At 42.6% G+C, this 23,124-nt stretch overlaps 1 protein-coding gene across 3 annotated transcripts in view; it reads left to right on the top strand.

Moving 5' to 3' along the window:
* LOC140476855 (transcription initiation factor TFIID subunit 4-like) overlaps nucleotides 1-23,124 on the top strand; it is a 136,196-nt gene that overhangs the window by 43,028 nt on the left and 70,044 nt on the right. For all 3 annotated transcript variants that reach the window (XR_011960613.1, XM_072569716.1, XM_072569717.1), the window contains exon 11: nucleotides 16,143-16,273. Coding sequence is in view for 2 of the 3 variants with exons in the window: in XM_072569716.1 (XP_072425817.1) it covers nucleotides 16,143-16,273 (131 nt within the window). In the remaining variant the exon portion in view is untranslated. The remainder of the gene's footprint in view (nucleotides 1-16,142; nucleotides 16,274-23,124) is intronic.

Consider the following 23,124-nt stretch of genomic DNA (forward strand, 5'->3'; position numbering starts at 1 on the left):
GGTGATGCAGTTCTTGCAAGCTTGAGTTTCTCTGTAAATCCTGCTGCCTTGATCCAAACTTATGTCAAATCTTAGCTATGTTGGTTTCTGACCTGGCTAGCAAGGAATACAGAGGATAATGAAATGTTGGCCCTTGCTTCAAATGGGTTGGAATATAAGGATAGGGAAGTCTTAATGCAGCTGAATGAGGTGCTGGTGAGACCACATACCGTGAGCAGGTCTGAATCTTTTCATTTTGGGAAGGTAATATTTCACATAGGCAGTGCAGAGAAGATTCACTGGGATGACCCCTGGTAGGGAGGGATTGTCTTCTGAGCAAAAGTTAAACGAGGTTGAGACTGTGCTCACTGGAGATTAGAAGAATGCGAGTTGATCTCACTGAAACCTGAAACGTCATTGGATGTTAAAGATGCTTGACAGGACAAACGCTGAGAGGATGTTTTCCCTTGAGGCAGAGTCCAGGACCAGAGGGTATAATCTCAAAATAAAAGGATCCCAGTTTAAGACTGAGATGAGGAATTGCTTCTGAGGGTTAACAGTCTTTGGTACTCTTTACCATACAGCTGTGTGACATCATTGTTTTTTATATTCAAGGCTGAGATGGATTCTTGATCTAGCTGATAAAACTTGTTCATGATCTTAGGGAGATTACCCTCTAGAGTCATGTCTTATTTTTTATTTGTTTACCTGGAGAGAATAAGCCCCGTCTGTTCACCTTCCCTGATATTCTCTGTTCTAGCATAGAGCTCATTTAATGCGGTGCTTTCACATGCTTGTTCTTCATGCAATTATAATATCTATTTTCCAAAATGAAAAACAAAGCTCAGCAGGTCCGTGGAGAGAAGCATAGTTAATATTTTATTTGATGGACTTGGAAAGGAAGTAGATTGTGTCCATCCAATTTGCTGCCTTATTCCCCTCTTTCCCTTCCATTCAGGACCATCATGGAGTTATTTATTCCTAATACTGTACTGTCTCCTTCCCAAAGCACCTTTCCTTGAATGTGCAGGCGATGCAAGACCTGTCCTTGTGTCTACTCCCTTCCCACCATCCAACGTCTCAAACACTTCACCGTTGGGTGGAATCGTGATTTTAAATATGATCCTTTCAATTTAATATACACCATTGAGTACATAGTCTGCCTGCTGTATAACGCACTGCCAGACATCGGTAGACTGCTTTGCGATGCACTTTTGTCCAGTTTGCAGTGTGACTCTGAGTTTCCGTTTGTCTGTTTTAGTTCTCTACCTTGCTCCTTCAGTGTTCCAGTGCAGCTGAATGTTCAGGTGAAGAACAGCATCTTGTAATTCCATTTGACATTTTACAGCCTCCTGGACTCAGCATTGTGTTCTCAAATTTAGACAATGGGTTCTGGCCCCCATTTCCTTTCTCTTTGTTTTGCAGGTTTCAATTTTACTCTCTTCTTTCGTTGCTTTCAAATGAGAACTGTTCATAATTTTGCCACTTGCATCATCTCCATGTATATATATTCTTTCTTTACTCAACACCATAGGACCGTTATCATGCATCATTAAACATTTTATCACTACTTTTCTTCTGTTTTACATTGTATTATAGACTTTCCTTTTTACTTTTCTCCCCCCAAGCTGCTGCTTGCATTTTAATAATCTGTTATATTTGTTAGGACCATTGGTTTGACCAATAACTTTGTTTTTCTCTCTGTCCACATGGTAGGTATGCTTATTGTTTCCAGCAATTTTATTGTTAAAGGCTCACTTGGTTAACTAATGCCCTTTTAGGGAAGGAAATCTGTCCCCCTTGCCTGGTCTAGCCTACATGTAACTCCAGACCCTACAGCAATTTAATTGAATCATTAGTGCCCTCTGAAATAGTTTTAATGAGTCACTCTGTTTAACCGTAACTGGGGATGGGAGACAAATGTTGGCATTGCCAGTGACACATTCATCCCATGCAAAAATAACCCCAAAAAATTGCTTTTTGTTCTGTTTCCAGTGTCTGCAATATGTTTTTCCTGTTGTGATTAAACGGGTGATGAATATACAGTTGTTTTTGAATTATTGCATGTCAATGTGCTTCAGCTTTTGATGCCTTTAGCCTAATTTAACAATCCTGGTAATCGATAGAAGGTGCTATTATTGCCTTAATTTCAACTTTATCCCAAATTCAGCCAATGGGTGTGACTGCAAAATCTTCCATTTGCCTTTTTAAAGCCTTGAGTGAATACATTGCAGAAAGTAGCCCCTGTAACAGGAACTAATTTAATTCCAGCTGAATGCTGTGCAGATAATTCATTAATAAAAACCCTACCCTAGTTTTATGGGAGATAGTTTGGAATACATAATTAATTCAGTGAAATTTTGTTTATAAACTAATGAATAAGGGTGATGTTGCGATGGTTTGTGTCCCATCTACTTGCACCAAGAAAAATGGCCAGTGTAAAAATGAGGTCTTTCTTTGCAAAAGTCATTTTTTTCTAAGTTGCATTTCTTTCAGGATTTCTTTTCCAATTAAAACACGTAAGGCTGGCTTGGAAGTATCTGTATTGTGTGTGCAAACTGTTCCTGCTTTTCTTAAAAGAAAAGTTAGGCTGTTGGCTTTCAACAAAGAGGGAAGTCTGATTTGTTCTGGTATGCACTGCGGCTTTCTTCATTGACTGTAGCTTGATCTGTCTTTTCCCTTGAGCAAGTTTGTAGAGTCTGTGAAAAACAGCAAACGCCCAAGGTGCTGGTTTAATGAGTTGTTTCTTTCTCCCTTCCTCCCCCACCACCCTCTTATATTCTGTTGGTGTTTCTTTAGGTCTACTGTTCTTATTTTCACACTGCTTTTCATGTAATTGCTTAACTGTATAACAGTGTTCTGGATGGAAGAGGCCAACTCTCTCCATCTGTAGTCATCAGCTTGTTTATCCTGAAATGGTATTTCAAAAGGTTATTTCAGGATAATGTGATAAAAGTTTTATGGTTTTTTTTTGCTTCTTGTAAATTGTATTCCATTCCTCCAGCACAAACAAGGGGGCCTTGGAGAGTTTGTGGAGATCCCCAAAAGGCACTTGTTTGATCTGGAGTGTAGCTTCTAATGACTAAAAGGCGTATACCTGTAGCTGGGAGGGTGGTCTGTCTGCTGTGTGTGTGTGAGAGAGAGATAGACACAGCCTGATGACCAACAGCTTTCCTCAACGCCCTGAGCCATCTGCACAAAAACAATTTCAAAAAAATCAATTCACTGTTGTTATTTAGCTCTTCAGGCTTGAACAGGCAGAGTAAAGCTTCGTTTTCAAGCCGCGGCTCTCCTTCCTTGTATTGGTGAGTAAGGATGTATCCACTCCCAGGGCCCTTTTTTATCCACAGAATGAAAAGTACTTTTTTTTCCTGAATTCCTTATCACTGCATACATGTGTATCAGAGTCATTTGTCTGTCCTGGCTGTCGCCTCATCTTGTGACGAATTGTGACTTATGCCTGCCAGAGTTACAGATCCTCTTCTTTTGCTGAAGTTGCTGCATTCTGGTGCACATCGTATTTTTGTTCACCTGTTAGGCACAGGAATGAGCTGCTTTGTCTTATCCACTCATAGGATTTAGTGAATGTTGGCACTCAGCTATCCACATGGTCCCTTACCAATCTTCAATGCTTTAGAATGCTGGGAATTGATGGGGCTGTCGCTGTGATACGGAGAGGAGGCTCATGTTGGCCATTGACCAGTTGTCCCAAATATGCTGTGAAGGTCCGAGGATGCTTGCTCAACAAGTCCTTGGTGTTGTGGGAAATTTCCCCGCAGAAGAGGTATCCCACTAGGGTCATTGATAAGAATGTATGAAGGAGGAGTAGGTTATGCCCTATGGCATTCAGTAAGATCATGGCTGATTGTTGAACTCCAGTTCCCTGCCTGTCTGCCATAATCTCGTGACAAAGAATCTGTGTCTCAGCCTTCTAATGTGTTCAATGACCCAGCCTCCCTGTGGAAGAGAGTTCCATACTTGAATGATCCTCAGATGAAATTTGTTCTGTCTCCGTCTTTAATGGGAGACCCCTTATTTTTAAGCTATGCCTCTTAGTTCCAGACTCACCGAGGGTTAATGTCCTTTCAGTGCACATACCTTGCTGATTGGCACAGTGCTCTGTTCTGGATTATCTGGTGCAAGACCAGTGTGAGGAAGCAGACCATGCATATGTATCATAACCGGAGGCCAAGGAAAATCTTGTATGAAGAATGAAATTATACTGGGAAAATTTGAGAAGGCTCAAACAACAACAGCGTTAAGGATGGAGTGTACTTTGCACTTAATGGGCAGCCCTGGTCTCTGTATGAAAAGATGAAATACATTTATGTTAAGAATGAGATTTTACCTTTCTTCATGTTTCTTAATTTTTTTTTCAAGCAAAGTATTTTCTAGACCTCTGATCTCCTCTTCCTCCATTTGGGCCTTTTCGTTTCCCCAAGTATCCTACTTTGCATCTTTGCCATTGGCCATTGACCCAGCCTCTCACCCAAGGTATTTATTTTCTTGTCCATCCACCAGGTTCAGGTGCTCTTTGCTGCAGGCCTCCTGACCTGAACATTCGCTTGCCTGAGGGTTTAATCCCTCTACTACCCAACTGGAGCCCTTTGAGTCTCTTTGTGGTCAGCTGATCTGTAGGCCTGCCTTGTGCTGCCAATCTCTCTTCTGTGGATTTTTGGTGATTGACCCTACAAGACTGCAGATGCTGGAAACCAGATTCTGGATTAGTGCTACTGGAAAAGCTGGTGATGTACCCTACAAGGCCACCAGTCTGTGTTGACAGAGATGGGAAAAAGGGTGTGAGCTTCCTTTTCTTTTCATCCCAACATTCCTCTCTACTTTTCCAGTGTCTCTTCCTGACTTGTAGAGATTTGAACTGACGGTTTCTGGATTGTGGAGAAAAATTCTTGATGGAGCAGGATATACCAGAGTCTGACTATCTGCTACTCCCTCACTGCCAATCAAACTTTGTGTGTGTGTGTATATTTTTTTTAAAAAATTAAGTATTTTGGCTCAATTGAACTGTGAACTCAACATTTACTTAACTGGCAATTGGGCTTGTAGTCTTGAAGGTGGTTCTGAGAACTGTTTAAGCCTCTCAGCAGCAGGATAATGCATTATGCATCACACAGCATAACATTCCTGCCCTTGTATAATTTATAAGTAACACCCTGGGAATTCCATTAGCATTTACTGCAGTGATTCAGTTGTGAATGTGCTGTTTTACCTTTCTCATGTTTTGGAGACAGTAAGGACTGCAGATGCTGGGAATCAGAGTTGATAGAAGTGAAGCTGGAAGAGCACAGCAGGTCAGACAGCATCTGAGGAGCAGCAAAATCAGTATTGTGTGCTGAACCCCTATGTCAGGAAATTTGGAGGGGGTGGAGTGGGGGGGGGGGGGGTGATTGAGTCGATAGGTGAGTAGGAAGATGGAAAGGCTAGACCAGGTCAGGGAGATGAGGAGGGATGGGACTAGACATGGGATAAGGCTAGAGGAGGAGGGATTTTGAAGCTTCTCCTCTCTCCTCCCCCAGCCTTATCCCATGTTTAGCCTTCTGTCCTTGCCTCCCTGCCCTGGCCTAATCTTTTCCATCTTCCTACTCCCCCATCTGCTCCACCCTTCTGTCTGACCAATCACAACAGCCCCCTAACCTGTATCCACCTATCATCATCCCACTTAACCTTATCCCCCTCCCCCATCCCCACCTCTATATACTTCTGTGCTCCCTCCCCCTCCATAGTCCTGATGAAGAGTTTCAGCCTGAAACGTTGACTTTCCTGCTCCTCAAATGCTGCCTGACCTTCTGTGCTTTTCCAGCTTCACACCTTTCTCCTGTTCATTTGTTGCTAATTATTCTGCACACAGAAGCAGACCATTCACCTCATTTGAATCTCTGGTTGCCAGGGAATGTCACCAACTGGAAACATTCAGTTTCTCTTTCCACAGATGCTTCCAGACATACCACCTGAAATTATCATTATTTACAATATTTTGTTTTTGTGTATTACAGATTTCATGGTCTATCCAAGTCCCCCTTCACCTTCTCTATCTCAGATCATAAGTGTGTCCTTCTAATCTGACTCTCTCCCTGTAGCTTTCCCTTCTGTTCAGTGTACCGAGAGAACAAATTATTCCTTTCATGGGTTGAAGATGTCACAGACATCTCCAGTCCATTACATTGAGTCATAGAGATGTACAGCATGGAAACAGACCTTTCGGCCCAACTTGTCCATGCCGATATCTTAACCTTGTCCCATTTGCCATCACTTGGCCCATATCCCTCTAAACCTTTCTTATCAATATACCCATATGGATGCCTTTTAAACATTGTAATTGTATCAGCCTCCATCACTTTCTCTGCTGGCTCTTTCTATACACCCACACCGCCCTCTGTGTGAAAACGTTGCCCCGAAGTCCCTTTTTATATCTTTCCCTTCACCCTAAATCTATGCCCTTTAGTTCTGGCCCCCTATCCCCCGCCCCACCCAATAAATACATTGTGTATTTATCGTCTCCATGCCCCTCACGATTTTCTGAACATCTATAAGGTCACCCCGGGCCTTTGACGCTCCAGGGAAAACAGCCCCAGCTTATTCAACCTCTCCCTTTGCTCAAATCCTCCAACCCTGGCAACATCCTTGTAAATCTTTCCCAAACCCTTTCACGTTTCACTACATAAGGATGGCAGATTTCACTCCCTAGAGGAGATCAGTGACCCAGATGGGTTTTTATGACAATCAACAGTTTTATGGACCAGACCGAACTCCCTCAAAATATCCCTAATTGTTCTGGATCTGAGAGGCTTGCCAAGCTATTCAGAGTAAAGTGCCCTGTTACATGGGCACACAGACCTGACCATGGTGAGGCTTGCAGATGAATTGCAATCATTCTTCAGTGAGTTGTTTAATTGTCCACCATCCTATCCAGCTGGAAATGGCAGGACTGCAGAGCTTGGATCTGATCTGTTGGTTATGTATTCGCTTAGTTCTGCCTTACCATTTGCTGCTTGTGCTTTTTAGCACACAAGTAATCTTGTTTCATAGCTTCACCAAGTTGATACCTCATTTTTAGATATGCCTGGTGCTGCTCCTGGCACGTCATCATGCACTCTCCATGGTTGTGATCCCCTGATGGTTGTGTGGGGATAGGCTGGGCCGTGAGGTTGCAGATTGGACTGAAGTACAGTTCTTGTTGCTCAGTGCATTATGGATGCCCAGGCTTGGGTTACGAGATCTGTTTGAGGTCTGTCCCATTTAGCAAGGTGGTAGTGCCATCCAGCTCTGTGGAGGGTATTCTCATTGTGAAAATGGGGCTTCATCTCTAAAGGATTGTGCTGTGCTCTCTATCACTGTCATGGACAGATCAGATTACAATGGGATCTTGATGAGATGGGCCAATGGACTGAGGAGTGGCTGATGGAGTTTAATTTAGATAAATGGTAAGCGCAACATTTTGGAAAGGCAAATCAGAGCAGGATGTATACACTTAATGGTAAGCTCCTGGAGAGTGTTGCTGAACAAAGAGACCTTGGAGTGCAGGTTCATAGCTGCTTGAAAGTGGAGTCGCAGGAAGATAGGATAGTGAAGAAGGCATTTGGTATGCTTTCCTTTATTGGTCAGAGTATTGAGTACAGGAGTTGGGAGATCATGTTGCGGCTATACAGGGCATTGGTTCAGCTACTTTTGGAATATTGTGTGCAATTCTGGTCTCCTTCCTATCAGAAGGATATTGTGAAACTTGAAAGAGTTCAGAAAAGATTTTATAAGGATGTTGCCAGGGTTGGAGGATTGGAGCTATCGGAAGAGGCTAAATAGTCTGGGGCTGTTTTCCCTGGAGCATCGGAGTCTGAGGGTTGACCTTAATAGAGGTTTATAAAAGCCTGAGGATAGGATAAATAGGCAAAGTCTTTTCCCTGGGGTCAGAGAGTCCAGAACTAGAGGGCATAGGTTTAGGGTGAGAGGGGAAAAGATATAAAAGAGACCTAAGGGGCAACCTTTTCACGCAGAGGGTGGTACGTGTATGGATTGAGCTGCCAGAGGAAGTGGTGGAGGCTGGTACAGTTGCAGCATTTAATAGGCGTTTGGATGGATATATGAATAGGAAAGGTATGGAGGGATATTGGCCAGTGCTGTCAAATGGGACTAGAATAGTTTAGGATATCTGGTTGGCGTGGACTAGTTGGACTCGAGGGTCTGTTCCTGTGCTATACGTTTCTGACTCTGACAAATGCATCTTGTTGTTTCCCTCTTCTTCATCTTATGAAGATGTGGATATACCTTTGACAGGCTAAAATCAGCAGTACTACCAGACCCAGCACCAAGTGTACTCAAAAATGGTAACAATGTCATGGTGGGTTGAACCACTTGATTAGTCTGTTGCTTGGAGACAAAAACAAATTCTAATTCGGCCAGTCAGTTTAAATTATACCCGAAGCGCACACAACTCCAAGTTTAACTTGAGTATATTGACAATCTTAAAGGCCAATGACACAATCTGATCCTCTGGAGTATAAGACCGGTGAGAGTTGAACCGTTGAGGGGAGAACTGCCAGGCCTAGCATATAGACTGCATGAAAAAACATCTTAAGTCCTTTTTCGATCAGTGAAGCAAAAATTCCTAACAAGGAGAAAAGAAGACACAGGAAAATCTGAAGACAAGAACCTACAGCTGCCTGGTTTTGAAATAAGAGGTGTTGTTTTGTAAATTTTAATTGGGAATTTTATCAGACTGGTATTATAGAAGGAAAGCTAAAAGATAGGTTAGAGAAAGAAATTGTAAATAGTGGTTAGTTAATTAGTCTCCCTATACTTTAAGGAATAAATTTGTTAATTTTTACTTTAAATACTTCTTGGCCACTCTAACTTTTACAGATTACTGCACAGGATAAATTTTTTCTGTGTTGCTGGTTTTAAATTTAGCAGGAGAGTTTACCCCGTGTCATAACAATCTGCTGCAGACCCAATCGAGCAGCAACGTCATCCATCACTCAATCAGTAGTTATGCTGCCAAGCCACTCTTGGTGGTGGAAAGTAAAATCCCCGACCCAGAGTACATTTTCCATCCTTGCTGCCTCCAGTGCTTCCTCCAGGTGTTGCTCAACATGGAGTACTGATTCACTAGCTGAGGGAGAGCTCCCTCCCTAAGGGCATTGCGAGTCAACCTACAGCATGTGGACTGCAGCAGTTCAAGAAGGCAACTCATCACCGTCACCACTTTCTTAACGGCAATCCTGGGCAGGTAATAAACGCTAGCCAACCAGCAGCTCCTACATCCTATGAATGAGAAGTCTTTGTCCAAATGTATTATTTGTAGTGGGATTTGAACCTTAGCTGCCAGAGCACTTTGGCCTGTAGATTACAACTTCAGTGACAGTACAACAATGCCAAGTATTCTTTGGTGTTTAAATCACATGTTTAATGTGCCTTTGTACAAAGGTATAAATTGAGCTAAGTGTAGAAGTGGGCTATACGGTTAGCAGAAACAGCTGGTAATACTGTAAGCAACCTACATCCCCATGTTACTTCCAGTGGTGCAGACACTATATTTCATATTGATTTATTCCTTCTATCCAGTGTTCCTTATCTCCCTCATTTGTGAATGGAAAATGTTTGCAGTTGCTTGTTTTTTTTTTTGTCACAATTTTCAAGTCTGGAGATTCGTGGAAACAGCTAAGTGCTCAATAAACCTTCAACTGCTGGCAAGAGATGGACATTCAGCTACTAGTTCCAGATTACATTCAATCCTGGATAAATATACGATCTCATCTTGATTTTGTATCCTTAACACCAGTATGTTTAATGAAGAGCAAAAGTAGGTCAATCAGCCCTTTGAGCCTGCTTTGTCATTTAAGATTGTGGCTGATCTATTTGTGTTTTGAAATCAAAATTCCCGTTCACATTGGATAGCCTGAGAATTTCAACAGGCAAGGGAATTGATCTTCCTGTGCTTCAAAATTCTCAATCATCCCATCTCCACTGCCTCCTAATACAGATCTCTGAGGTGGCGCAACTACCAATGTTTTATTTTAGATTTGCATCTCCGTCCTAACAGGGCGAATCCCAATTCAGTTAAAAACCGTGCCCTCAAGTTCTGGACTCATCTATGAGAGGAAACATCCTTTCCACATCTACCTTCCCAAAACTTTTCAGGATCTTGTATACTTCAGACAAGTCACCCCTCACTCTTCTGAACTCCAGTGAAAATGGCTTATGCTCTCCAATCTTTCCTTATAAGGCAACCTCATTTCAGATATCAATCTAGTAAACCTCTTCTAAACTGCCTAACTGTATTTGTATCCTTCATTAAATAAGGAGACCAAACCTGCATATGTATTTAAAATGTGGTCTCTCAATTGGTCTGTATAACAGAAGCACAGCATTGTAACTCTGATGTTCCTCAATCCCCCTCGAAGGATATTATTCTATTCACCTGCTTAATCGCTTGCTGTGCCTGCATGCTAACCTTTTGTGCCTCAACCACCAGAATACCTGCATCATTTTGGACTGCAAAATGCTTTGGAGTTCCAAGATTAAAAGTTGACTTACTTGAGGTGCTTTAGGATTTGAGAGAAAACTGAGGTCAGAGTCTCAGACGAGCGCAAATAATCATTAACATAAGAGCCAAGCAGCTTGAGAGAGCAAAGTCATGAAATGCTTCTACACACAGGTGGCAATAATAAGTGGACCTCTGCCACAGTGGGCGAAAAGTGCTGTGGCTCATTTAGTACTTAAATCTAAGGTCAAAATTGAAATTGTGTAAAAAGGCTCCAGGAGCTTTTTCAGGTGAAGAGATTTGGGTTGCAAAGTACTTCTAGATTTCATCCCCTCAATGCTATAGTTCTAAATTTAATGCTACGCACCTTTAAGGACAAATGTAAAGAGTTGGCTACTTGGCTCCTTGAGCTTGTGGTGATTTTCAATAAGCTAATTGGTCCCATAATCAATAGTTCAGATCTAAGATCTGCAGTCTAATAATTCACTGGTGGAGGAAGCTTCACAAGCATCCCTATTCTCCATTATGGAAGAGACCAATAAATCAGTGCAAAAGATGAAACTACAATATTTGCAACAGTTTTCAGCCAGAAGTGCCAAGCGGGTGATCCACCTCAGCCTCCTTCAGTGGTCCCCGGCACCACACATGCCAGTCTTCACCAAATTCGATTCAGTCAAGATGATGATCAGGAAAATATTGGAGGCACTGGATACTTCAAAGGCTGAGCCCTGACAACATTCTGGCAATAGTACTGAAGACTTGTGCTGCAGAATTTGTTGCTCCCCTAGCCAAGCTGTTCCAGTACAGTTGCAATGCTGGTATCTATCCAACAATAAAGAAAATTGCTCTGGTTTGTCCTGTACATGCAAAGCAGGACAAATCCAACCCAGACAATTACTGCCCTATCTGTCTCTTCTCGATCATCAGTAATCAGGCAGAACCTACTCAGTGATGCCCAGTTTGGGTTCCACCAGAGCCACTCAACTCCTGACCTCATTACAACCTTGGTTCAAACATGGACAAGAGGAGAGGGGAGAAACACAGCCCTTCACAAGGCTGCATTTGACAGATTGTGACATGAAGGAGCTCTAGCAAAACTGGAATCAATGGGTATCTGAAAAATCTCAGCAGTTCACTGTCATACCTGGCATGTAGGAAGATGTTATAGTTGTAGGAGGTCAGTCACCTCAGTTCTAGGATACGTTTGCAGGAGTTTCTCAGGGTAGTGTCCTGAGTCGAACCATCTTCAACTGTTTGATCAATAACCTTCCCTGCACAATGAGGTCATCCGTGAATATCCTCAATTTGCAATGACTCCTACTGAAGCGGTCAAAGTGTAATTGCAACAAGATCAGGACTATACCTAGGCTTGGGCCGGTAAGTTGTATGGAACATTCGCATTGCAGAATGTACTGTAACCGCTGCCCCAATACATTCAGCGGTGATTCCATCACTGCATCTCCCACTATCACAGTGGCTACAAGAGCAGGTCAGAGCCTAGGAATACTGCCATGAGTAACTCACCACCTGACTCCTCAAAACATATCCACCATCTACAAGGCACTTGTCAGGAGTGTGATGGAATACTCCACACCATCCAGGACAAAGCAGCCCGTTTGATTGGCACCACATGCACAAACATCCACTCCCTCTACTGACGCTTGGTATTAGCAGTGTGTCTATAAGGTGCATTGCAGAAAATCACCGAAGATCCATAGACATTCCAAAGCCATGGCCACTTTCCTCTAGAAGAAGGGCAAGGGCAGCTGATCAGGTAGAAATGCCACCCCCTGCAAGTTCCCCTCCAATGCATTCACCATCCTGGCTTAGAAATATATTGCTCTTCATTCGCTGGGTTAATGAGCAAGTGATGGGCAAGGGGTCAGCAAAGTTTTTTTTTAACCTCAGCTGTGTTAAATGGTGACCCTTATTTTGAAAGTGTGACCTCGGGTTTTAGGGAATCATCCTCTGAACATCTTTAGATTATTTACAGTGTGGAAACAGGCCCTTCAGCCCAACAAGTCCACACCGACCCGCTAAAGCGCAACCCACCCATTCCCCTACATTTACCCCTTTACCTAACACTATGGGCAATTTAGCATGGCCAATTCACCCTAACCTGCACATCTTTGGACTGTGGGAGGAAACCGGAGCACCAGGAGGAAATCCACGCAGACACTGGGAGAATGTGAAAACTCCACACAGTCAGTTGCCTGAGTCGGGAATTGAACCCAGGTCCCTGGTGCTGTGAAGCAGCAGTGCTAGGCGCTGTGAAGCAGCAGTGCTAACCACTGTGCCGCCTATCAATTTTTTTTTTAACAAAGCAAGGCATTGGTGAGGTCACAGCTGATGATGTAAATGGGGATAATGTGCAGAATTATGGGACAAAGGGCAGGACAGTGTCACGGGGAAGGACATTCTGTTGCAGAGCCAAAGACTAGACAGTGGGCTGAATGGCCTCCTACAACGTAACGTTTGGGATATTCAGCCACATTTCCTTCAAAGTCAGAGACTGAAATACTCCTCTATTCACCCTGTGGAGAAACTACTCGCTGAACTGGAAGGGAAATGGCTCTGTTCCAGAACTTTCTTTTCAACCCTACAACCCACAACAGCACATCACTGAACCGTGCGGAGGAGGCTTGGAAGGGTAGTCATTGTTGGGACATTGGGAAAAGTAGTAGGTAATTGGCAGACAGCAAGGTCACACAAAACACCATGTCATGGCCAGGCAGGATCTGGTTGGAGAGATATTAGTGAAGGGGATTTTGAAAGCAGGTTCGGGGGGGTAGTAGGAAGGTAAGTGGAGTTAGCCGAAAAACCTTCCCTCTGGTTATAAAAGGGCAGCATTGACATCAAGAGATACAACATTCCAGAAACTTGGAATTTATATAAGGGAGGTGGTGATTTTTAGTACTACTGAAACAGATTCTAGTAACTGTGAACAGATCACTAAGAGACAATTTGGGTGGGTAAGTTGTCCACAGAGAAACAACAACAAGCCAAGAGAAACCACAGGATTCAGGATCATCGCTCATTTCCTTACGAGGAGAAAAAGTGATACTGAACCTGCTCTGATCATCATTTCTCCACTCCCATCTTGGATAACTAATACTTTGTGAATCATTTACCCACAGCCATGGTCACTAATGCCCAGAGATTAGTTTTGTTTAAAAATGTTTTCCTCATCAACCTGTTCAGAGATGGTATTACATGCCTCTGGAGCAGGTGGGTCTCCCAGTCCAGCCCAGTCTACTCTCCCGCCTCCAATTTACTGCCTAAGATTGTGTTGTTCCTGTGTACTAAGTGAAGGACACCCAGGTCCCTCAGTACCACAACATTTAGCAGTTTGAACTTGTCTCCTCATCCTATTCATCATCAGTCCCATTTACCCAGTACCCAATGTGAACTGAGACATATGCAGCTTTGCCAGACCAGGAGCTAATAAGAAAAGTTCTCATCTGCTTCTGCACCTTTGTGTGGCTTTGTGTCTCCCTGTTTCTCTAACTTACTGCCCTCCAAGATCTCTGCACTCTGCCAAGTCTGGCCTCTTATGCATTGTGCTCTGCACTCCTCCTCCATTAGCAATTGTGCCTAGGCCCTAAGCTCCTGAATTCCCTCCTTAAACCGCTCCACCTTTCCACATCTTCCAAATTTTCTGACAAAGCTAACTCTTTGAACGTTCAACCACCTGTCTAAATATCTCCTTGTGTACCACGTGCCAAATTTTATTTGGTGACCGTTCTATGCTGCATGATTTTGAGAGAATTGCATAAACGTAAGTTGTTACTGTAAATAAATCAGCTTCAACTAGAGCTAAAAATAATTTTATGCATTAGGTCAGCAACTTGATGCCTAGAGCTAAGTTGCCAGTTGTGATATCTCTTTTTATTTTAGCAATTTTTGTGATCTTGTCAATTCATTATATTAAACTAAAATTCCACGTTTTAAAATTAACTTGTTCTAGATTATTCCTATTTCAGGAGTAGTTTACATTTTTTTTAAGAAAAGCAAAAGATGTCATTTTCATGTTGGTACCATGCAGTGTGTTTCTGTCTGCATTATAAAATCATTTGAAACCATTTTAAATAAATACTTGTTTCTGATATTCCCTTTACCTATTTCCACCCAAACCCATGCTTTTCGTTGTGTGGTTGTTTTAATATAGTACTCGTCTTCCAAGTGACCTCCAAGTGGAATGCTTAAGGCAAAATAAAATATGTATATTTCCCAGTGCTTAGAGCAGCCTTTTGGTTGTGAGATGAATAGTTATTTGAAGCCGTAGCATTATAAGAATTCTCATCCTCTGTCCTTTCAATCTGTGACATACTTTTTGAATCAGGACACAGTACATTTTGGTTCTGGTTCGCAGGAGGACTGCTTTTTCTGCAATCTCCAATTTTAATTGCACCATTTTGGAAGCTGTGCCTTTTATATTAACTCTGAATTTTTCTCTCAACTCTTCATCTGTCTACTGCTGTCCTGCTTTAAGATGAGCTCCATAAAACCAACTTCTTGGACAAAGCTATTGGTCACCTGTCCTACTATCTCTGTAGTGATTGGTGTATTTTGTTGCTGTGTTCCCATAAAGCACCTTGAGATACTTTAACTACCATATAAATGGCAGTTGTTTTTTTTCCCCTCTCCGGGTGTAGGTGTTGCTGGTTAGGTCAACACTTGATATCCATCCCTAATTGTGGCACAGTGGTAATGGATTACAATCGAGGACCTCAAGATAATGTTCTGGGGGCTTGAATTCAAATCTCAGCACGACAGAAGGTGAAATTTGAATTCAGTTAAAATCCTGAATAAAAGGTTAGCCGAATGGTGACACTGTTGATTGTCATAGAATCTTCTGGTTCAGTCATCTCCTTCAGGAAAGAAAATATTCCATCCTTGCATGTCCTGGCCTACATGTGACTAGAGAACCACAGCAACCACAGTTGATGCTAAAATGCATTGTGGCACAGCCAGTGGCACCAAATGAATTGAACAAATATTTCCCTTGAAGAGCTGCTGCTTTGAACCACTGCAACCTTAAGGGGTGTAGGTGTACCAGTGCTTTTTCTGTTCGTCACGTCAATTAGAGTACAGGTTCAGAGTAAACTGGGAACGGGTGTTGATTTAGTCCAGTCCTACTCTGTTTTATATTTTAAGTTTTGCCAAGGCCCGGTCAAACTCCAGTTAAGTTCCCTGGCATTGATTTAGATGGCAAGCGTATGAATGTATGAGTACGTCAGAAGAGGGAATGCTGTAACACGGGAATTGCCAGGAGGCAGAGATCTGAAAGATTGCATCTGTGAATAAGCCTACTCTCGAAGATAAGATCTGTCTTGTCTGTTGCTTTGCAATCTTTCTTGCATCCAGTGTAATATTGGGAAGTGAGTTCTAGGATTTTGAATCAGTGACCATGAAGATGATAATTCAAAATCAGGGTGATTTATGGCATAAAGTGGAACTTGCAGGTGGTGGTGTTTCCATGTATCTGCTGCCCTTCATGGTAGAGATGGCACAATTAGAAGGTGCCTCAGTGAGAATTGCTGCTCTTGAGGAACAGGAGGAGTTGAATTTTTGAGTGGGTGTTGTATTTTTTACATGATGGGAAGTCTTGCAGGTATTCTCTTTTTTTTGAGTCTTTGTAGTAATAATTGACACATTGCTGCTCCTGCAGGGAAGACACATGGTGTGACAGAGGTGAATTCTGATGTTTTGAGCACCATATCTCATGCCACGCAAGAACACTTACGGGAACTCGTGGAAAAGCTCACAGTAATTGCACAGCATCGGATGATGACATATAAGGTTAGTCACCTTACCTTATCGTTTATTTTCATAATAACTAGCCTACTTATGCAAACTACTAGTAGCTGTGGAGTCCTTGCCCTTTTATAATTTATGATTGAGTACAAAAGCTAGACAGTTTAAATGAAATCTATAGCGATCACTCCGTAAGACATCAGTAATTGTGTTTTGGAAATTCAGTGCCAGCACTGAGAATCGTTGTCTGTTGGAGGATCTGTTTTCCAAGTGAAGTGTTAAGCTAAGTTCCATCTGCCTAACCAAGACCTGATGGGACTACTACAAAGAAGAGCAGTGGAGCGACACCAGCTTTCCTGGCTGGTATTGATTCCTTGATTAGTGTTGTAGAAGCACGTTATCTCGTGGTAATCCGATTGCTTTGTATGGGAGTTTGCTGTGTATAAATGGGCTGTTGTGTTTTCTGGAATAGAGCAGTGACTGCACTTCTAAAAGTGTTTCATTGACTGTAAAGTACGTTGGGATATCAATTTTCATGAAACATGGAAATATTCCCAAGAGCACTGGGATTATTCTCAGGAGAGAGATTATTGATCCTAGGTTTGAATCCTACCATGGCAGATTGTGGAATTTGAATTCAATAAAATCTGGAATTAAAAGTCTAATTCTGATTGAAACCACTGTTGATTATTGTTTCAAAACCCATCTGGTTCAATATTGCCCTTTTAGGGAAGGAATCTGCTGTGCTCACCTGGTCTGGTCTAACATGTGACTCCAGACTCTCAGTAATGTAGTTGAATCTGAGTTGCCTTCTGGTAGGACCTAACACAGCACTCTGTTGTATCAGCCACCAAATTATCTCCAAGGAGAATAACCAGTCAGAACATCTGGCATTGATCTCTGTACTGGATTAAAGCAGACAGCCCTGTTTATATGCAGTGTGCTTCTTACTAACATTGGGGAGCTAGAGCTGTCTCAGACTTGGCCGGCTGTTGCTTGAGGTAAAAACAATGACTGCAGATGCTGGAAACCAGATTCTGGGTTAGTGGTGCTGGAAAAGCACAGCAGTTCAGGCAGCATCCGAGGAGCAGTAAAACCGGTGTTTTGGGCAAAAGCCCTTCAGGAATCATCAGCATTAATCCAGGCTGTTGCTTGAGCAGAGCCATAATCCTGAAATTGTATCTTGCACGCGAGAGAGAACCGTTACCATCCTGGCTATGTTTAATAACATCAGAAGGCCAGGCCAAGAAGTGGCAGTACAGTGGTACACATTGGATGCTTACACATTACATCACTAGGTTGCAACAGTTCAAGAAGATGGCACATTACTTTCTCGATTGTCTAGAGATGGGTAATAAATGCTAACCCAGCCAATGATGCCCACATCCCATGATTGTTTCTTTTGTTAATTTATACAGTTGGGAGTTGCCCTGGGAGTCCCCATGAAATCTCAGCCTGGCAATGAAACCTCCTCCTAATTGCCACACACCCCTGCAGACCCCTTGGCTGATAAATCAGTGCTCCTCCACACTGAATAATACTTGGAGCAAACACTGAGGGTGGCAAAGGGACAGAATTTACTCTTATGGGAATGTGAATGCTCCTTACCTACACTGGATTGGCAGCTCCACTACTAACTGAGCTCATTGAATCCTCAAGAACCTTGTATTGCAGACTCAGTCCAACAGCTGAGAGAAAAATATTATTGTCCTTGTGGTGACAAAGTCTGGACTTGACATTGAGAATACTCTCCAGCATGTTGTGAGGCACTACCACTGTGCTAAATGGGATAGACTTCGAACAGATCCATCAACTTAACTGGGTATCCATGTAGCACTGTGTGTCATCGACAAAGGAATTGGGCTCCAAAACAATCTGCAATCCTGTGGTCCAGCATATCCATTACTGTCAAGCCAGGGCATCAGTCCTGGTTCAGTAACGGGCATTCAGTGTAGGAGGGCATGTCGTCAGCAGCAGCAGGCATACCTATAAAATATCAGGTGCTAACTTGGAATGCCTACAGCACAGGACTGCTTAAATGCCAAAGAGCATTAGCAGCAAGTGATAGGCAGGAGCCAAGCAGTTCTACAACCCACAGGTCAAATCTAAGCTCTGTATTATGGCCACATCCATCTGCAAATGTTGATGGACAATTGAACAATTCACTGGAAGGGGAGGCTCCACAAACAGCTCTGCCCTCAATAACTGGTAGCCCAACATACCAGTACAAAGCACAAGGATGAAACATTTACAGCAATCTTCTGCAAGTACAAAGTGAATGATCCATCTCAACTTCCTTCAAAGGTCCCCCGACGTTGGTAACTGTGATCACAGAATTTCTAGTCTTTCGTTCATTCCATGTGATATCAAATGGCTGGTGGCATTTGATACTGCAAAAACCACGGGCCCTGACAACGTTCCAGCAGCACTCCAGAACTTGCCAATGTGTTCCAGACAGTTCCAGTGCTGACATCTACCTGTTAGTGAGGAAAATCTGCCTGATTTTAGCCCATCCACAAAAAGCATCACAAACCCACCCTCTTGATTGTCAGGAAAATGATGGAAGGAGCAAGCAGGCAGCCACTCAGTTAGGATTTGTCAGGGACACTCAGCTGCTAAAGTCATTTACAACCTTGATTCAAAAATGGACAAAAGAGCTTAAAATACAGTGGTGAAGTAAAAGTCATTGTCCTTCTAATCAAGGCCGCGTTTGACTAATTGTGGCATCAAGGAGCTCGAGCAAATCGGAGGGACTCAATTCATTGGAGTCATATCTGACATAAGATGGTTGTAGGTTGTTGGCAGTCAGTCATCTCAGTTTCAGGACCCCTGAGGAATTCCTGAGGGCAAGTATCCAATGCTAAACCAGCTTCACCTGTTTCATTATGACTTTCTATCTGTCATAAGGTCAGAAATTGGGATTTTGCTGATTGCCCAATGCTTGGCACCACTTGCAACGACTCAAATCCTGACGTTCATGTCCAAATGCAGCACGATCTGGACATTATCCAGGCTTGCGCTGACAAATGACAAGCAGCATTTGTGTGGTAGGGCTAGATATTGAGTACGTTGTTTGAAGTTGCTGAATTCCATATTGTCTAAAGTTGCCCTAAAATACCTAAACTGAAAATGAGGGGCTTCAGAAGGTGGGGGGGAGAAATGTTGCTTTCACAGGAAGAGAGAGGGGGACAGAAAGACATAAGACATTGACAACTTTAGGAGGGGACATCTGAAGCTTCTGACCTGGGCAACTTAAGAAACACCAATCTTTGGCAGCCCAGTGAATGTGCCAGAGGCCAGAGATACTGAATTTAATTTGCTAAACTGTGATTTGGTTGGGGTATCACATACTTCATTCCACACATGTGATTGAGCTGACAAGAACCTGCTGCTTCTAATGCAGTCTTAAATTGAATTCCCCTGCCCAAGACCTTTTTTGTCAGCTATCTCAAATTTGCCCTGTCTTTTTGAAAACTATCTTTGCAGAGCTTTAAAGTTCTTCACTGAAGTTTTTTAATTAATGTGCTGCCGACTGAATATTGCATATCATTGTCAACCACGGACCACAATTTCCAAATCCAGAGGAGTGTGCTTTTACGTTAAACTCCAAAACTACACAGACAATTATGTGTTTGAGGGCTGACATCCTGCTGAAATAATTTATAAAGAGAAAGATTAGTAAAATTAAGTAATTTCCAAAGGGAGGTTATTTATGTTAATTGCCTTCGAGCATCTCATGAATTCTACCACATCTGCTACCAGTGCTTGATAATGTGTATTTGATGTGCTGCTGTGTTGACTGAGCTTGGCAGGAGAAAATAAATAAATCTGAACTCTTGTTACAATACAATGGTTTGACTAATTTGTCGTCAGAATGAAGGAGAGGTTTAATGGTGTAGGCATGGGGCCAGATGTTCCTACTTGTGGGATAGCCCAAAGCCAGGGGCCGTGAATGTGTGATGGTCACTGATCAATCCAGCAAAGAATAAAGGTGCAACAGCTTGTTCCAGAGACCTGTAAGAACGTTAAACTTGCTGCCACGTGGAGTGGTGGAGAAGACTGGCATAAATATTTTAGAGAGGAAACATGAATGTAAAAGGAATGGAAAAATGTTTTGCAGGTTGGGAGGAAGCTTGTGTGGAACGTAAGTGTGGGTTATAATTGTTGGGCCAAGTGGCCTTTTCTGGGTACTAAAGGTCTGTGTAATTTTGAGCTTTCACTTGTGTGATCCACCATTGATGAGTGATGTTCCAGCACTACTTTTGTCTGGCTTGGAGATGTCATGATCTGTTTTTTATTTGGGAATCCCTGGCATAGTGGGAAGTGTCTGTTATGTGAATCTCGTGGTCTTTATTTTCCCCGTGAAAAGTAAATGTAACCAGACCTGTAGCTGAAAATAGTTAGCACAGCTAAGTGGCATGTTTTTATTCTACTCTTGATCTAAAACGATGAAAGGGTGGATCATTTGGGTTTTAATTTTTAAAAATAGTCTGAAGTACTTGAACAATGGAATGGGGACAAAGGGACAGAGGCAGAAGATTAAGTGCAAGAATTTGGAACTGAAAGGAGGAGAAATTTAAGGAGTTGACAAAACCGAAAAAAGGTTTTGCTGCAGGAAATCAGAAACAGAAATTACTGGTCTGGTAGCATCTGTGGAGAGAAAGCAGAGTTAATGTTTCAGGTCTTGTGACCCTTCAGAACTGAAGCTTTCCCTTTACAGATGCTACCAAACCTGCTGAGTTTTTCCAACAGTTTCTCTTTTTGTTCAGGAGTTGTTGATTGAATATCTCGTTTATTGTTTGAGGGACAAACTGTCAATGTTTGAGATTGGATGAGGCGAAAGAATGTGGGAAGAAACACCCTCAGTGAGGTGGAGGACTATGTGCTTATGAGGAAGATGAGCACCAACCTAGACTAGTTTGACTGATGATCATCATTTATCCTTACCGAGTGAGAATGTGCAAAAGTCACATGGGTTTCTGTCTCCATGTTAATTTTGTAGAAATAGAGTAGTAGAGATATACAGCACAGAAAAAGGCCAACACATCCATGCCAACCAGATATCCCAAGTCAATCTAGTCCCACCTGCCAGCACCAGGCCCATATCCCTCCAAACCCTTCCTATTCATATACCCATCCAAAAGCCTCTTAAATGTTGCAATTGTACCAGCCTCCACCACATCCTCTAGCAGCTCATTCCATACACATACCACCCTCTTTGTGAAAAATTTACCTCTTTGGTCCCTTTTTATATCTTTCCCCTCTCACCCTAACCTATGCCCTCTAGTTCTGGACTCCCCCACCCCAGGTAAAAGATTTTGTCTATTTATCCAATCCATGCCCCTCATGATTTTATAAACCTCTATAAGGTCACCCCTCAGCCTCCAGCACTCCAGGGAAAACGCACACAGCTCTCCCTATAGCTCAAATCCTTCAACCCTGGCAGCATCCTTGTAAATCTATTTTGAACCCTTTTCAAGTTTCATAACATCCTTCCAATAGAAAGGAGACCAGAATTGCATGCACTATTCCAAAAGTGGCATAACAAATGTCCTGTACAGCCATAATATAGCCTCCCAACTCCTGTACTCAATACTCTGACCAGTAAAGAAAAACATACTAAACCCTTCACTATCCTATCTACCTGCAACAGTACTTTCAAGGAGCTATGAACCTGCACTCCAAGGTCTCTTTGTTCAGCAACACTCCCTAGGACCTTACCATTAAGTGTATAAGTCCTGCTAAGATTTGCTTTCCCAAAATGTAGCACCTTGCATTTACCTAAATTAAACTCCATCTGCCACTCAGCCCATTGATCAAGATCCTGTTGTAATCTGAGGTAACCTTCACTGTCCATTACACCTCCAATTTTGGTGTCATCTGCAAACTTGCTAACTATACCTCTTCTGCTCACATCCAAATTGTTGATGAAAAGTAGTGGACCCAGCACTAATCCTTGTGGCAATCCACTGGTCACAGGCCTCCAGTCTGAAAAGAAACCCTGCACCATCACCCTCTGTCTTCTACCTTTGAGCCAGATCTGTATCCAGATGGCTAGTTCTCCCTGTATTCCATGAGATCTAACCTTGCTAAATAGTCTCCCATGGGGAACCTTGTTGAACACCTTACCGAAGTCCATATGGATCGTGTCAACTGCTCTGCCCTTGTCGGTCGTCTACTTTTTCCTTTGTAACTTGCATTGACGAAAGGCTGACATCCAAGTTGGGGCATATTTGGCCATTTCTGCTTGAATGTCCACTCCATCTGAGCACAGCCTGCACATAGCTATTCCGGCTTTTCCTGGTATCTCACAGCCTGACCAACATCGAAGCATGTTAGTTGGGATAGGGAAGCAAAAACAGACAAAGTTTTCCTCTTAAAATCGACTGTATCATTCTGCCCATTGTGCCTGTGCTGAGGCTGTGAAGGAGCTGCCAAATTAGCTCCACAACCTCTGTCTTTCTCATTGCCCTGCAATCCCTTTAATTAGCAATATTTATCCAATTTTCATTTGAGGGTCACTATTAAATCTGTTTCTGCTGCCTTCCCCCTCACTCTTTCCCCTTCTGCTGCCAGTGGAAATAATTTTCTTGAACATCACTTTTTCTCTTTGTCCTCGCTATGTCAGAATCACAGGGTCAGGTATACAAGCATCCTTGTCTGGGTTCAGGGAAATTGTCAAATCTCCCACAGATGATCAAACTAAGTAGGAAGTCTTGTCTTGTGACATTTCTTTTGCACTAGCTATTCCATTTATCTACAACCATTGGGGCAAATTTGTATTACTTCAATTCTAATTACAGCCTTTGGGAGTAACTAATACATTTTGCTGGGTTTTGTTTTGATGTAAAGGATATCAGGAAATCTTCAATCCTAAAAGCAAGATTCAGGCAATT

The sequence above is a fragment of the Chiloscyllium punctatum genome, chromosome 5 (genome assembly GCF_047496795.1).
Source record: "Chiloscyllium punctatum isolate Juve2018m chromosome 5, sChiPun1.3, whole genome shotgun sequence".
Classification (NCBI taxonomy): domain Eukaryota; kingdom Metazoa; phylum Chordata; class Chondrichthyes; order Orectolobiformes; family Hemiscylliidae; genus Chiloscyllium; species Chiloscyllium punctatum.